This window comes from Phyllostomus discolor, chromosome 2 (assembly GCF_004126475.2).
Source record: "Phyllostomus discolor isolate MPI-MPIP mPhyDis1 chromosome 2, mPhyDis1.pri.v3, whole genome shotgun sequence".
Lineage (NCBI taxonomy): Eukaryota > Metazoa > Chordata > Mammalia > Chiroptera > Phyllostomidae > Phyllostomus > Phyllostomus discolor.
In genome coordinates, this window is record NC_040904.2 from 61268553 (window position 1) to 61285995 (window position 17443).

A 17443-nucleotide genomic window follows, 5' to 3' on the forward strand; every position below is an offset into this window, starting at 1 on the left:
TGTATAATGCTGCTTCCATAATTTTACCCCAGCTTCTACTGGAGGTGGGGAAGATAGGATTGGAGTAACTTCTATTCCCCGTCAGCTCTGAAACCTTACTTTGTGGAGTTTTTTTTTTTTTTTTCCTATACCTGGTTTATAGTAAGGTTTTAGAAATATACTTACTACAGGTAAAGTAATACAACATTTAATCATTTTGTACAAATAGTGCTATGAAATGGTTAAAGCATTTTTTAAAGTGGCATATGAGAAAGGAAAGCTGTACTTTGTTAAAGATGTTTCTTTGGGGGAGATATTTTGTAATGAAATGGAAGTTTGCATGCCTTCGGGTACTTGCAGAATATAAATAGGTGAGCAGAGGAGACAGTGGCTTTTACTCCTGAAGGCTGCATGGCACCGCTTCCCTCCCGCCCCAGGCGCACAGTGCTGTTCCCTCGGAGACGTCCTGTGTCATTTTGGGGGGCAATAATCTGTTTTGTTTGCAATTTTTATGATGTTATCTCTGTTACAGATATTTTCTGTATTAATAGAGATACTGAGTTTCCCTTTTTCTCTAGAGTCAGTTAAAGAATAGAGGTGGGTTAAGGACAGACTGAAGAATTAATGGCATATAATTTACTGCATCAAATAGGAGCACAGTTTAGTATAACGGTGTTTAGAGTTTCTGGATTATCTTTCTTGCTGAAGCCAGCGTATCAAGACTCTTCATTTGTAGGTCACAAAGAGATACAATTAAAATAGCGCTTATGCAATAAAAGAGATTTATTGGCTGATGGCCCCGAATGTCCACAGTTGTGGGTATGGCTTTAGTTGAAGGATAATGAGAACCTCCGGTGATAGGACCAGGGCTGAGTTCATACCTGTCCTCTAGCCACCTTGCATAGTGTTGGTTTCAGCTCATAGAAAGCTGTAGGCTTTCCTTTTGCGTTAGGAAAATGAAAGAAGCACTTCTAGACTTTCCATGTTGACAGCAAGCCCTCTAGAGAATTTCTTCAGAATTTTGGGACTTGCTCTCATTAGGCATGTTCCATCTCAACTTGTGGCCAGTGAAATTGGACATGAACAATGAACAGTTTTGGCCAGACCCTGATATCTCAGGGACAGGACGGGCTCTAGGACAGTATATGGCTGAGAACAGGGAAAGGTAAATTTTCCCAAAGGAAAATGTTTGCTTTGATCGATGAGAAAAGAGAGTGTAGAACCTGAGGACAGAACTTCCCAGATAAGAAAAAAACTAAAGGAATTCATCATCACCAAACCGTTATTACATGACATGTTAAAGGCACGTATTTAAGAAGAAGAAGATCAACACTATGAGCAATAAAATGGCAATAAATACATATCTATAAACAATTGAATCTAAAAGCAAACTAAGCAAACAAGAACAGAGACAGAATCATGGGTGCAGAGAAATTTTTGGTGGTTGTCAGATGGGAGGGGTGTGGGGGAATGGGTGAAGAGGTGAGGGGATAAGAAGTAGAAATAGGTAGTTACAGAAGAGCCAGGGGGTTGTAAAGTGCAGTATAGGAAATGGAGTAGCCAAAGAACTCACACGCATGATCCATGGAAATGAACAGTGGTGTGGGGACTGCCTGAGGGAGTGGGGTTCTGGTGGAGGGGGACAAAGGGAGAAAGATTGAGATAACTATAATCACATAATCAGTAAAATATAATTTAAAAAGAAAGAACCTGAGGAGATAACCACCAAACAAGCACTACTGTTGATAGCATTTCGTAAAAGATAGTTGCAAGGTTCAGCCATCTCTGTGGGTGGGTTCATGTGTAATCTTTTTATAGGATTGCCATTTCTTTGTTTTTTGATTCTTGTCTCAAATGTTTCTTTCATAAAAACACTTTAGAGTATTTTTGTATGGGTGGTTGAATCAGTTGTGCATCAACACCGAACCTTAGTTTAGTTAAAGAAAACGTAATTAAAGTGGTATTTCTAGTCTTAGTCAAGAGCCATTTCTGAATACCTTTCTGTTAGATTTCTTCATTTCAGATGTTGCAGAGCAGCTGTTGGTATATCATGTTCTGTCCACAAATATGTTTCTTTTCATTACTGTCCCAGCAATTTAGAATTTTCTGATTTTATATCCCTTGACAACACGGAGAAACGATTGGCTGAAGCTAAAGGGCCTGTTGGCCTCTCAGTGAGACTGGAGCTCATGGCTCACAGTCAGCTTCGGCATTCCCTATTACCCATTTTCTTACAACTGAGTTGACGGGGCCTTCCTCGCCACTTTGGGCACCCGAGCTTGTAAGCTGCACAAGGCAGCCTGAGCTCTCGAAGACCTGCACTAGTGCTTTACCCACAGAGGACCTGGGAAGTGGTCCTTGCTGCCTCCCTGCAGCAGCGTCTTTGAGTTATCCATTTTTGCAGTGCTCTAGCACTTGCTTTTTTTGCCATGGCCCTGGATTCTAGTTCTAAAATGTAGTGACTGTTACTCACCTCTTGCTTCACAATATCCTTATCTGCATTGCATGTTGCTTCCTGAGAAATCTTGCCTTTCACATGATTGCTCTGTTGTAGCACAGTGGTACAAATGTATTACTTGGTGCTACTCATCTTCTCTTTTTCACTTTCATTTTCTCTTGTGGCTCAATAGGGGTATTTAAAACACCGGCATTTAGTAATTTGTCCTGGCCAATGGAAATGATGAAGAGTAAGTACAGTGAATTTCTTTTGCAAATATATTTACCCAAACAAATACAGCAAGCTTACTTTGACCTAGCATGTTATATTAGTAGGTTGGTGATTTTGTCTTTTGACCCAGAGTTGGGAGCAGGGATCTTTTACAGGGGTAAAAAGTAGACACATTATATAAAAACTTTCCATTCTCTTCCTCAATTTAAAATTTGTTTTTTGAGCTTTGCCTAAAATCTGATGAGGTCCTAGAGCATATGCAATACTCATTTTGAAAAGACAGTAGTAAATAGAATTTGAAGGTCCTTGTTAGCATGCATAATTGAGTGTATTAAAGAAACCACCCCATGTCTTGACTGTGAGGTAATCTGGTAGTTTTTTTCATAATTTGATTATTTAAAAAATTGAGAGTATTAAAAATGTTTTATTAGTACATATACAGTAAAGAATGACATATATAAACATGACTTACAAGATTGAAGAGAACATTTGAAAGTTGGGCTGAATGTCTTCTAACCAGTTAATAGCAGAGAAAGAATTATTTTGATAACTCATATGCCAGCAAACAAACATTTTGTGTCTGCACATATTCATTTGTTTTTCAGAAGATGTGACGTGTAAAGTTTTATTTTATATATAGTTTCTCACTCATTGCTGTAAATTTTAGATTTTTTTAAATCAAGTCCAGCTGCTTTCTAAAAAAAAAAAAACTGCTTCCCTCACCCCTAGAGAAGAATGTGTGTTTCTGGCCTGATGTGTGTGTGTGTGTGTGTGTGTGTGTGTGTCTTTGCCCAGCTATCCTTTTCTTTCGTCCACGCCACTGAACAGAGGAGGATGCTGGCAACACAGACCAGTACCTAGCTTCCCTCGGGAGAGTCCACTTTTAAAAATGTGCTAACACCAGAGCTCTGGGCTCATTAAGTGGCTTAACAAATCTCTGTAGAGAACATACTTAAAATGCATTTTATGTCATCTTCAAAATGCAATCAGAAAAAATTACGTTTTTTATTGCAAAGTATATAAATTTGATCTGCTTTCTTTTGAAATGCCATGAGATAAATCAGTAGGGAATTTCTTAAGTGATTTTCTGAGTGTCCACTTTTTCTCCTTCTTCAAATCAGAGAAAACTTGACTCTTTCTCTACCCAGGCCTTTAGTCCTTTATCAAACTGTGCCTACTTTTAAGTTGGTCTTTAATGAGCCTGTTGAAAAAATTTCCATAACTTACTAACTCAATTCTTGTGTTTAGAGATGGAAGACACCCTTGTGAATTGTCTTGATTGTTTTTTATTTTCTTGTTTGCTATTTAAAGTTCTACATTAACTGACCAGATTAGTGATTATAAATTTAAACTTTCTATTTTGATATGATCAAAAGATGTATGCATTATTTTTTTCTTTCATGTTACACATAAGCATGGAAACTCACATTTTAATTTATTATCACACTAAATTGGATAGTAATGCCCAGAGGTGATGCATAATGTCTTGGCAGTTTTTGGATTTACTCCTCTCGCTGATAACTGAGGGCCACACGTGCGCCTCGGGCTGTGCGGGAGCGGCGGCAGGAATCACAGCGTGTCTGTGCTTTCAGGCGCTGCTTGTGCCCTCCTGCATCGGGACGTTTCTGAGTCATCCTGAGCTGTTAGTGAGATGTGCAGTTTCTTACACAAGATTTCTCTAAATGGCTGGCACAGAAAGAAATAAATAACGGGGTCCAAGCACACGTTGGCAGCGGACAGCAGCAGAGTGAACTCCTTCACATAGTACAGGATTTCTCGGGCCCGGCAGCTGTAGTGTGCTTCCGTCTGGCTCTTTGTGTAGAAGATTCTGACAATGTGGTAAGGTACGAAACAGACAAAAAACACTAACATGATGCTGAATATATTGCGGCTAGATTTCTTCTTGACCGAAATGGAATTCCTTCTAGACTTAAGGTGGGACTTGAAGATTTTCCTTGTGATAGCAGTGTAGAAAATGATTAACAAAAGAAACACGATCCAGAAGATGCCCACAAAGATGTAGTTGGATGCTTTGTGCCACTTTAGTCCCAGTTCGTTCTTAAGTTCCATGCATTTTATATGTGTGACGTCCTTAACACTCTGGTTGGTGAGGATAATGTTGGGGACAGCGAGAAGGAGCATCAGTAGCCACACCATCACCGACAGGAGTTTGCTATAAGTCACTGACTGGATGAAAGATGTCAAAAGAGGCTTCACGATTTTGTAGTATCTGTCGAAGCTGATGAGCCCAAAGAACACGATGCTGACGTACATGTTGACGTAGAAGAGCACCGCCGAGACCCTGCACACGAACACGCCCAGCTGCCAGGGGCCCAGGCCCGAGTCACTGAGGATCTTGAACGGAAACGTCAGGCTCATCAGGAAGTCAGCGACGACAATGCTCTTCAGGTAGATGATGAAACTCTTCGAGCTGGGCACATAGAAGAAGATCCATGCCGACACGCTGTTGAGCAGGATCCCCGCGATAAAGACCATCAGGTACAGCACGGGAATGACTTGCTGCATGATGAGGGCATTGCGGGAGCAGGACTCGGGGGGCTGAGGGGTGGTGGAATTCATCATTCTGTCACTCCCGAAGGTGAGGCCTGGAAAACGATGGGAAATAATGTCTTAGAGGCCTTCTAATGGCCTCCATGTTAATTGCCAAATAATAAAACAAAAGACAGTGCATATAGTCAAGCCCACCACACTCTTGAAATAAAGTTTTGTTACATGCTAGGCACCCTTCCCTCCCTCCTTTTTTTACCCCCCTTTGGGGAAGGGAAGCGCAGAGCGGTAGATGGCAGGACCAATGAACGGGCGAGGCAGGACGGCCTGAAAGCCGTCGGTGATGTGAGGAGCATCGTTTCCCTAAAATGACCGTGGCTCCCTGTAAAACTCCACAACTCTAGGGTACACTCATTTAAATGTAGTCGCAGAAGGTCTGAGATTGTAAAAACAGAATCTGTTTTCTTTGTTCAGAACTTTGTTTAATACATCAGGTGTCAAAGCTATTTCTACAGATGTGACTCTTTAAAAAGCCTGCCCTGCATATATTCTGGACATAACACATCCAGATGTAACTGGTATTTCTGATATGGAAGTTGGGGCACCTTTCAACTCTGAGCTTTTCTGTGTTTTTTTTTTTCCATTGAAAAACTGATTTGCATTATTTTTATAAATTAGAAAACAAACACAGACAAATGATAACAGTACATTCTGGATCTGCACTGTTTAGTACAGCCGTAGCCACATGTGGCTGGAGAGCACTTGAACTGTGGCCAGTCCAGACGGAGATGTGAAATAAGGATAAAATGCACACTGAACTTTATAGGCCTCATACCAAAAAAAGTAAAATATTTTAATATTGATTACATTTGAAGTGATATTTTAGAAATATTCTGTTAAAGAAAATATATTAGTAATTTTTGGTTTTACCCTCACCCGAGGACATATTTACTGATTTTAGAGAGAGGGGAAGGGAGGGAGAATGAGAGGGAGAGAAACGTTGCTGTGAGAGAGAAACCCAGATTGCTTCTTGTACGCACCCCGACCAGGAACCCGCCCTGCAGCCTAGGCGTGCGCCCTGACCCGGAATCAAACCTGTGACCTTTCAGTTTGAGGGATGATGCCCAACCAACTGAGCCACGCTGGCCAGGGCATATTAATAAATTTTAATTTTACTTTTTATTTTTAGAGAGGAAGGGAGAAAGAGGGGAAGAGAAGCATTCATGTCTGAGATAAACATTGATCGATTGCCTCTTGCATACCCCAGCCAGGAACCTGGCCTGCAACCCAAGCATGTACCCTGACTGGGAATGGAATCGGCAACCTTTTGGTCTGTGGAGCAATGCCCAGTCCACTGAGCCGTACCAGTCAGGACTTAATTTTACTTTTTAAGAATATGGCTGGTAGTAAAGTTAAAATTACATATATGGCTCACATCATATTTACTATATATTGGACATCACTGTTCTAAGTATTACTCAGAACCTTGTTTGGTTAGGGAATTCTCTGTGTTCCTCCCTGAGGTCAGACATACTGATTTAGGGTGGTTCCACCCAATTCCACCCTTTGAAAGGTGATTGATACATCAAAGCAAATATTGACTGCCCATCTTATATGTAATAGCAACACATTGCTGAAAACCCTCAGCAATACCCTTGCCTTTAGAATAAAATTGTAGTTAATTCTGAGCTCCCTTTGGTCTAATCACTGCTTCCTCCACCTCCAGCAGTAAGTCCCTGCTGTCCCGAACCCTTCTGACTCCTTGTAGGTTCTGTAATTTCTTTTACTTTGGACCTTTGCACAAATTTTCATTTGTGTGCAAAACTCATTCTTGGCGTTTTTGATGGATACCTCCTTGGTGGATAAATTCTCCTCATCCTTGAGGCCTCAGCTTGGATGTCACTTTTTTTTTGTCCTTACCTGAGGACATGCTCACTGATTCTTGAGAAGGAAGGAAGGGAGAGAAACACTGATCGGTTGCCTCTCATATGCGCCCTGACTGGGGACTGAACCCGCCACCTTTTGGTTTATGGGACCGTGTTCCAATGAACTGAGCCACGCTGGCCAGGGCATTGATGTTACTTTCTTTAGGAGACATTTCCACCCCAAGCCTTGCTGGGTGCACTGGGTGTGGGGTTCCATGTGTGTGCTCGTAGTTCTGTGCCACTCTCCTCTCACAGCGCTCATCTCTTCAACCTTGTTTTTCTGTTTCTTCCACTTTTGTAAGCCTCTTTAAAGGAGAAAGACCATGTCGTTTTTTACCATTGTATTCCTAGACAGTTAAAATAATTGTGAAATAAATATGCAATATGGGAATCACAAGACACGAAGCCCTGCTCTTAAATTTGTATCTAGTCAGAGATCACAGGAAAGATTGTGGAGGATTGTGGGTTCCTTGAGGTCAGAGAATCTATCTTGTTCATCCTTGTATTTCTGGTGCCAAGCAAGGTGCTTTACACACAGTGAGTGAAGTCAGTGAAATAAAGGTAGTGTGAGAAAGTGGAATTTGGAAATGTGGGATATGAAATACAGTCACATTGCAAATAGAAAAATCCTACAAGCAAACTTGGTGTGCTGTGGTCCACACAAGTGTTGCTTCTGTGTACTCTTCCTTCCTGCATGCTGGGTGGCAAAACTAGGTCTGTTTCTAGCCTGTCTATGAACTTCCTTCGGAAGGAAATCTTATTTCCTGCACCCTTGGTCTAGTCATAGTGGTTTATACTCTTTTACTTCTTTGTAGGTCTTCAGTAGCTTGTTTTATATTTTATATGAAAAGCAAAGGGGCTACATTTTCTATTTTTAACTGTTCACTGTGACAAAGAATCTGTGGCTAGTAATTAATTTGGTCTCATTCTGTGGTAGTCAGATGCAGCTTAGTCTAAGAGCCAGATTCACAGGGGTAAGCTGTGTGCTCCCAGGGGTCATATTCCCCCCTCATTCTGTGAGCTGCAGTAATTGCCTAGGGTTTACAATATTAAAGAATGTAGATGTAAATATATTTTAAAGTACTGTAGAGGGAAATATCATATAAGATAATTATGTAGTGAAATAGTAAAGAATTTTCAGAAATGTTTGAGAGCCAAATTTTACTCTGTGTGGAAACATTAAGTCACTATATATAGAAATAGTAAAGAATTTCCTAGAAATGATTTAGGGAGAACCACAGTTCCTTTGCTTGTAGATCTGTATAAATACATTTTTCTCAGTCTTGTGACATATACTTTAGAGCTGCAATATGTCTGCCTGTGTGCTGATGCTGTGGGTCCAGAACTGTGCTTTCAGGTTCCTCCAAGTGTTGAGAGTCTGAGCGTGCACCCCGTGGGGTGCTCCTCACTGCCTGCCTCGCCCCTCGCTGTGAGGCTGACTGCAGGGGCTGGCCGGCCCAGGCAGACTTCTAGCACAGGTGGGCCTTGCTCGATTGGGTTGGCCTATTTTTAAACAGTTGGAGACAACAATCTGCCTTTTAGGATGCTAGGGTTTGACATGCGGTAGTTGGGGGGAGGGGCAAGGGTATCCCTGCTGCCAGGCTGTGCCCTGTTTGGTGGGATATAGCAGCGGCAAATGAAAGGGTTACCCTACGTGAGTGACCAGCTAAAGGTACATCCAAGACAACTTTGGTAGTAATTTTTCAGCTCTTGGGTGTTTTTCTCTTTAGTGGTGGTATTGATGGTGGCACATTGTGTCCGGTAGGTACAAATTGTGCTGTGCTCAATCTTGGTGTCTCAGAGCATAGCAGCCTTTTCTACAGTGACAGATGGAGAGAGATGGGACAAAAGAGCGTCTACAGCAGGTGGGGCAGTTTTATATATTGAGACCAAAAGGCAGGGATATGTGTTGCACGAAAACCAGGACCAGGTAATGAGATGTGTATCACTTTGACATTGAAACATTTTCTCAGTCTCCCCTACTTATCTTTAGTATAAAGATGATTTAATGCCCTGATAAAGGGACGACCTGAGACTTCAAATCATTCTGCAAGTGGAGGAAATGCTGATTTTATACAGTAACTTAAAAATAAATAGGAAACAAATGAATCAGAAAGAAAAACAAAGAATGTCTTGGTGTGGCCCAACAACTCTCCCATCCCTGCCCCAAGCTCTCATTTGGTCTATTTCTAAGCTGCTTGCTGCAGCCCATTAAAGATGAAAGACAGGCGAAGGGAGAGGGAAGAAAGAAAAAGGAAAGGGACCTCTGACCATGATCAACGGAAAAAGTGGGCCCGCTGGTTTGTGGAGGAGTAGCCAGCCCTGCCCAAGGCAGTTAATTCTGAGATTATATCTGAATTTCTGTAGTGAAAGTGGTCATTATATTAACCTTGAGCTTTCAGGAATGCAAACATTGCTCCCTAAAGATCTCTGTGGGTGGCAGAAATGTTTAAAGATTTTTAAGTGTGTAAGTTCTCAGCTTCGCTGAGGCAGAACTCTTCCTTTTCCACAAATGCAGGTAGAGGAGAATGAAGTGAAAAGGCTTGAGTTTTAGTCTTTATCCCATGGCTTTGGGTCTTTGGTGACTTAATTAAAGAATGCGGTCAAAGGGGATGTATGAGCCCCCAAACACCTGTATAATAGTGTCGTATGAGTTGCTTTCTTTCCATACTTTTGCACAGCTAGAATATCAATGCTAAGGACTCATTCTAGTATAGATGGTGAGCACGCTTGTCTTTTAGTGCAACGCGAGATCTCAGGATGTGCTACATGAAGTGTTTTCACGTTGTAGAACAGGAGTGTCAAACTCATTTTCATCGGGGGCCACATCAGCCTTGAGGTTCCCTTCAAAGGGCTGAATGTAATTTTAGGACCGTATAAATGTAACTATTCCTTAACTAGGTGCAAGGAGCTCAGCATTGCCTCTGGGTAGAAACAAGGTGCCCAGCCAGATGAAACAAGGTGGAGGGCCGGATTTGGCCCATGGGCCTTGTGTTTGCCACCTGTGCTGTAGAATATTGCGTATAACCGTAGGGCTCTCTCTTTAAGTGGAATTTGCCGCTAGTTCATACAAGGCTATTCAAAGCAGTGCTCACCCCAGAAATACATCCATCTTAATAGAAACATGCTCGGTTCATTACGCATCTTCTGAGTAATCACAGTGCCCCATTTTTCTCCTCTACATGGGCCACCGCCCACCATTCTGACCGTGTGCTGTCATTTTTTCTCTGAAGAAGGGAAATGATTCCTCCGTAACCTTCTGATGAAATTACCTGAGCTTATGATAATACTAGAGGGTTTTTTTCTTTTTTCATTCACCTTAAATTTTTTTGTGTGTGTGAGGTTTCTCTTCAGTGAAGGAATTTAGCCCAGTGAATGTTTGTTATCTTGAAGTAGACAAAGTGTTTATATTGATCCTGTGTCGTAGGAGAAAGTGAAGAATTAATTAAGTTAAATAAACACAAGAATGTTTTCATTGGAGAAGTATATATGGTAGCAGTGCAATTACTTTTAGATTCAGCTTGTAAAATTGTGAAATATTTTAATTTGTGTTTATCATTTTAGGGTACTGGTCTTAGTTTTCAATAATAATTATTAATTTGGTGTGAACTCATGTGAAAAACTTGCAAACTCTTGAGATTGTTGGACATGAATGTTTTTAGTTACTGGTTTATTTTCCCCCCTATGGAAGCAGATACTCAAATTCATTGAATTACTGAAGTTAACAATTGATCATTTTAGCCAGAAATCATAGGTGGGATTCTCTTGTTATTTTTTTTTAAACCACCACACCAGATAATTATTTGTTATGGAAGACTGTCCTTGTCGTCTGCATTGTAGGATGTTTAGCAGCATCCCTGGCTTTTATCTGCTAGAGAGAAGTTGTGACGCAATGTCTCCAGACATTGCCAAATGTCCTGTGGGACACCACATCACTCTGGGTGATAACCCCTTGTCCGATGAGATAGATGTGTGCAGGGATAACATCTGAAAGCCATATCGTCTGCATGCAAAAGTGTGAGTTTGGCAGAAGGGTGGTTTGGTTCTTCCTTATTCTAGGTCGTCACATTTCTTGTGCTTTAAACCAGCTGTTCTCCAACTTTAATGTGCATACACATCACTTGGGGATCTTGCTAAAATGAAGACTCATATTCCACAGGTCTGTAGTTGGGTGTGATATTAATGCTGTTAGCCCAGTGACCACATTTTGAGTAGCAAATTTTTTTTTCAGACCCTGTACACATGAGACATTTAGTAAGTATTTGGTGAGGAGGGTAAAAGAACTTGTTTTTCTTTCCTGTAGTTGGGACTTCCAGGTAGGAAAAAGTTACATTATAAGGACCTTGAAATCTAGGATCTTTCCTAGAGTTTGTTCATTACAGATTTCCTTGTCGTAATTGCATTCTTATGGTCTCCTGGAAATATAAATATGTATTTTATACAAATCTACTTGAGAATAAGTGATAAATAAATTTTACAATTACCTGTAATATTCCTAAAAGGTTGTGAAGTTCTCTTGAGAGAAAACAACAACAACCAAGGGACTGAGTTCTCCACAGAGCTACATTACATGTGGTCCCGGGTGGCGCCTAGCGTGCCCTGGTCAGGGTGATGCACTCCAAGACCGTTGGCTGCACTTGCTCCTGGGGAGGGAGGAGGAGCAAGTGGCCATATAGGGCAGTTGGGCTTTTGCTGGGCTTGTGCTGTTGCCTCTGTTAAACTCTGAAGTCATTATGGATAAATATTACTATCAGTGAATGCTAGGTGATTGAGTACATTGGTTTCGCAAACACTAGTTTCTGAGCTTTTATTTTGTATATTTGAAATCTTTCATAATTAGAAATAAATATATTTAGAGAATGGATTTCTTTCAAATCTTCCTGTATCAACTCCTGCCTGTGAGGAACATTTTTCTCCCTGGTCTTTGTTCAGTTCTTAAAATGGGACAGTCTGGTGTTTCCCCCTCGCTCCTTCTGGTACACGTCAGAAGCTTTAATCTAGGGTATTTATTTGAGATATTTTCATATGAGATGAATATTTGTTCTCTAGGTGATTTTTATAACACTAGGAAATAGTATAGATATGTGTAATCATTGTGTACATTTCTAAATTAACTGAAGCCATTTTCGTATTATTGCTGGTTTTATCTCCCTTGTCCTAATGTGTACCTTTTCTCCTCCCTTTTTGGTGCCAATATGTGACATCCTAGATGGTTTCCAGAGTAGTTAACAATGGGTTTAATGGAAAGGGTACTTATATGGACTGCTTCTTCAGATTTGGTAATATTTTATGTTGTTAAATATATTTTGTCTTTAAATATATTTTATACTATTCAGTTGTATTGATTCTAATATATCATCATACTCCTGGCTTTTCTTCTTCCAAGGTTGGTTGGATGTTTTAGAATTCTTGCGTTGTGACTCTTGGTCCTGCCTCCTCCCCCGATGTTGTAACTCCTTACGGGTTAGTAAACAATGTCTTTGCTCCTAGGTCAAAAACCTATGCCAAGAGGAAGTCATTATAAGCATGCCAGTTCATTTTGTAGAAGTTACTATTTTTTTTCTCTGCAGCTGACCATCCTCCTTGCTTCTCATAAAGCCATTTTCTACTGGGCTCCTCTCTCTCTCTTTTTAAAGATTTTATTTACTTATTTTTAGAGAAAAGGAGGAAGAAAGAGAGGGAGAAAAACATCAATGTGTGGTTGCCTCTCGAGTACCCCCATCTGGAGACCTGGCCTGCAACGCAGGCATGTGCCCTCACTGGGAATCGGATTGGACTCCTTATTAAATTCTTGAGGTGGCTGTCTGACTCCTCTTTCTGGCCAGGGCTCTCCCTAGGCTCAGCCAGTGGAAACCTCACTTTCTCTTTCACCTGAAGGAGTAAGCCCCTCTTACCTTCCTTCACTGCTCTGAACAGTTAATGTTTGATGCTCACAACACTTCTTATAGACCGCCAGGGACATCATTTCTAATTTCTTGTTCTTTTCTCAATTGTCTTTTTCTCCTGACCTTTCTGCAGTCTGTGATGGGATTGATCTCCCCTGTTGACCTCTTCTGTTCTTAAGGTACATAGTAGTCTTTAGCTTCTCTGTGTTCCTGATCTTTCTTCCTTTGCCAGGACCTTTTGCTCATTTGCTCACTAAATCTCTCTGAACATGTTTGTAAGGCACTGTGGAAATACACTGGCCACAGAGAACTTTCAGGAAGGCCACAATCTAGGGGGAGGTCAAACAAAGTGGTACTTTTTTTTTTCTTAAATAATCCTCCTCTGAGGACATGTTTCTAGTGATTTTTAGAGAGGGAGGTAGTTGAAGGGGAGAGGGAGGGAGGGACAGATGGAGGGAGAGAGAGGGAGGGGGGAGAAACACTGATAGATTGCCCCCCGTATGCACCTCGACTGGACATAGAACCCACCACCGAGGCATGTGCCCTGACTGGGAATCGAACCTGCAGCTTTTTGGTGCATGAATGATACTCCAACTAACTGAATCACATGGCCAGGACCAAAGTGGTATATTTGGATGTGACAAGGGGCTGTCATTGAAGGAGGAGCACCTGGCACCCACTGGCTTTAAGAATGGTGATATCATGTGCCTGTGGATGTTGACAAATGGATTGACTTTAGTTAGGCAAAGTGGGGGAGGAGGGAGTTTTGGGCAGAGAGAGCTGCTAGGTACGTGTACCAAAACACATGGGGTGCCAGTTCAGCAGTGGGGCATGGGTTGCTGAGCTATTGGGTGACACACAGAGCCTTGCCAGTGACTTACTATTACCACCAGTTTGCAAGTGAGGAAACTGATGCTTAGAATATTAAGTAACTCACCGAAAGCAAGGTGGGCAGCTAACGCATGACGAGACAGTATTCAAACATAGGTCAGTTTAACTCACAGCCAGTTGGGGGTATGTGGGGCAGCATGTTTTGTGCTTGCTTGTGAGTACGAGCGTGTACATGGGCCTTTCAGCTTTCTTCTGCAGTCTCTTCTTTAGCAGTCAGTATTTTTTTTTTTTGAGGGAAGACATACATGTGTGTGAGTTTGTGAGTATATATGTCCTGTTTTTGATCAGGGTTGTAAGTGTCTAAAGGTGTGGATTCCTTTACTCTCTCCAGTTAGCCTCCAGGTGCCACACCATAGAGAACCTCCATTTCATTTGACATTTTCTGAAAGTATGAATGTGTTTCTGACTTTTGATTTCAACTCAGAAAGTATGAATGTGTTTCTGACTTTTGATGTCTCCTGCACTGATGTCTAAGCAAAGGTGTAGAATTGGACCGCTCATAATGGTGATTAAAACAAAAGACATCGATCTCTAAGTGGTGCAGACTGCTGCACATGGTTTGGATGCATGTGCGCACGTGTTCCCTGGGGCCGCTGGCAGAGAACGTCTCTGCTTGTTGCTGCTCCTTGTTTTCAGTCTGGTTTTCCTTGTAGTAAAAATCAAGACCTGAACTCTTGAGTAGGTCTGACTTGATCCTCCTACCTCCTGGCCACTGTGGCCCATCAACCTCACCTGCAGTCGGAGTCTAGGTCAGTGACACATGGGCTTGAATTTAACTTAAAATTGTATGAAAGCTATGGTCACATATTTTAGTTGAGAAACTGCTAATTAGTTCTCACATTAGAAATATCTACAGGCTTTTCTTAAGCTGAATTGCAGACACCTTTGAGCTTCCTCTTTTAACAAAGCGTAAGCTCAGTTCTGTCTTGACTGCCAGGGGTCCTTCCTGGCCCTACTATTCAGACTCTAAAATCATGAAGATCAAAGTATCCGAGTTTTGCTACAAACAGAGCCAACCCTTTCGTTATGTGTGACAATGGGCAACTGGGTTAGTGTGGATAACAAGCTGATAATGTCAAAACCAGATCTTAATTTTTAATTCCAACCACTTCCCTTAAAGCACTTTTAGTAGAACTTGTAGCAAAGCATAAGACTGCTGCATTCAAGAACTTGGATCTGTCTTCCCTTCTTGTGGTTGTACAGATGCATCATGGGAGCTGTTGGAGGAAGGCATGGTGCTGTGCAGGCACCAAACTTTTGGGGCCATGAAAATGGTCCCCCATCTTATACCAGGAACTGCATCTGGGTTTTCAAGATGGTCTTGAGGGATTTTTCTGTCTACAATTTTTGGTATAGTCCAGAGTTTCTCAACGTTGGCAGTGTTGACATTTTTTTGTTTCAGTTCTTTGTTGGTGAACCATCTTGTGCATTGTTTAGCCGCACCCCCCATTGTGCCCACTAGGTGGTAGCAACACCCTATGACCTGCAATAATCAGAGATCTCCAGATAGTACTAAATACTCCCACCAGTCTATTACACTGAGAACCAGTGGTATAGACTTTTAATAGTAGGTGTATATAATATCATTTTGATATAGGAAGATAATTTTGTCAGCTGTTTTATTGGTGCTAAACCTTAACTGTATATTGAGTAACTTAGCAGTAAGTAGTTCATGTGCTTAGGCTTTAGAACGCGAAGTAAGCTTTCTTACTGCTCTGTTGGAGTAATGGGCAGGCAGTGCAGCACAATGTAAAAGTATGTGTGTGGGATGCAGTAGACCTTGGGTTGACTAGGGCTCAGTTTCTTGCTGTGATTCTGGGATGTTACTAAATGCCTCTGTGTTTCAGTTTTAAGATCTCTAAAATGAGGTGTTAGTGGTTAATACACCACATGGTTCCTGTTCCTATGAGAGTCAGATACTAGGTCACTGGCAGTGTGACTCAGAGAAGCATTGGGGAATCAGTGAGTGACTCAAATGGCAATGGAATAATCAGCTGTCTCCGGGACTCTCAACCTGCCAGGACTTCCCCTGGCTCAGGCCCCACACACTTTCCCTACACGCCCACATTTATTTTAGGCTGATGTGCTTCTGCACTGTAGTTTGGGGCTGCAGGAGGCACAGAGCCTTTTCCCAGTCCTTCAGACCTGCTTGGGGTATTGGGCCCAGCAGAGATTACATGGGGGAAGAAGGAGGGTGGGCTGTGCTCCTGATGGCCCCTCCATTCCAGTTGCAGAAGTGGCACTCAGCCATAGGGGATGAGTGTGAAGTCCACAGTATTTTATGCTGTTATTCAGCAATTCCATGCAAGCCTGCACTTTGCTGAGAGGGGTAAAAGCTATGAAACTCCCATCTTCTGAGTTTGGGAAACTGATTCCTTTCTCTGTCTGGGATTGGATTGAGCCACTTGGATGTCTGTTTTTCCAGCCTGTTCTTCTGCAGCATTATTTTGAAATACATGGTTCTTTTCCCTAGGGCCAGGCAAGGAAATGGATCTCTGACCTCTTTTTGCCTCACTGCAATGATGTTTGCATTTCTCCATTAAGCAAGCAGTGCTCAGATCTCCAGATCTTGGGGCTTAGGGCATTAATGCATGTCCCTTTGCTATGGGAATGGGGAAGGTTATCAATTCTGAGAAACCAACAGCTTTAACGACTTAGCTAAATATCAACCACCTGTGTATTTGTTCTAGATTCAGGCTTACATAGCCAAAGGAAAATAATAAAAATATCCAGGACTCGAGGTGGGAGTGGGAGTAGGGCAGAGAAATGATTCTCATACACTTGAAAACCTAAAATTTTGTGTACTTCGTACCTGTTGGAGGACTCAGTAACCCTTGGTTTTAATAAAATACTGTGACAGTAACTTATAAATGGGTTGGTTCTTTAAGTGAATTTGTATTTTGTTAGACACAGCATGTGACAACAAAACAAGTGTGTTCATTTCAAAATGAGTAGGACTTAAATGCGAAAAACGCATTTTTGTGCAGCTTAAAGGTAGTGCTCGGAGTGCATGAGATGAAAGACCTTTACTTTCTATGAATCTTGAGCCCACAGAGTGGGACCGGTTGTTGAATGGGTGTGTCTTTTTTAGACCATTCCATTTGACATAGGTCATATTCCGAATTTTTTATTAAATGCAGTTGGCCCTTCGTGTCCATGGGTTTCACACCCATGGATTCAGTCAACTGAGGGTGGAAAACAGTATTTTCATATCCCAACCATGGTTTTTCATCCATGGATGGGAGACACTGTTTTTGATCTGCAGTTGGTTGCTTCCCTGATGTAAAGGGTCAACTATAGTTACTGGGGAGTCACAAGTTATTTACAGATTGTCAACTGTGTAGGGGTCAGCACCCCTAACCCTTGTGGTGGTCAAGGGTCAACTGTTTTTCACTTTTCCAATGGATTTCACTATGAGTCAGTCACATATGTACGTTACAAGAAAGTCGCCTTAGTTCTTGTTGTGCCCTGTAGGAGTGAGTTATAGATGCCATTTCTTCACTGCTTTAGACGTGATGTCTGTCTGTAAAATATGAGACTAGACAGCACTCCTTGCCACCTGTACCGGGCGTTGCAGAGTCCTGCTT

The 17443-nt window shown here is 41.7% G+C and overlaps 2 protein-coding genes across 4 annotated transcripts in view; one reads left to right on the top strand and one right to left on the bottom strand.

Annotated features, from left to right (window-relative positions):
* MED12L (mediator complex subunit 12L) overlaps positions 1–17443 on the top strand; it is a 317972-nt gene that overhangs the window by 118771 nt on the left and 181758 nt on the right.
* P2RY14 (purinergic receptor P2Y14) overlaps positions 3052–17443 on the bottom strand; it is a 50065-nt gene continuing 35673 nt past the window's right edge. For all 3 annotated transcript variants that reach the window (XM_036017913.1, XM_036017914.1, XM_028504230.2), the window contains exon 2: positions 3052–5253. In XM_036017913.1, the coding sequence (XP_035873806.1) occupies positions 4217–5230 (1014 nt within the window). In that variant the 5' untranslated portion in view covers positions 5231–5253 and the 3' untranslated portion in view covers positions 3052–4216. The remainder of the gene's footprint in view (positions 5254–17443) is intronic.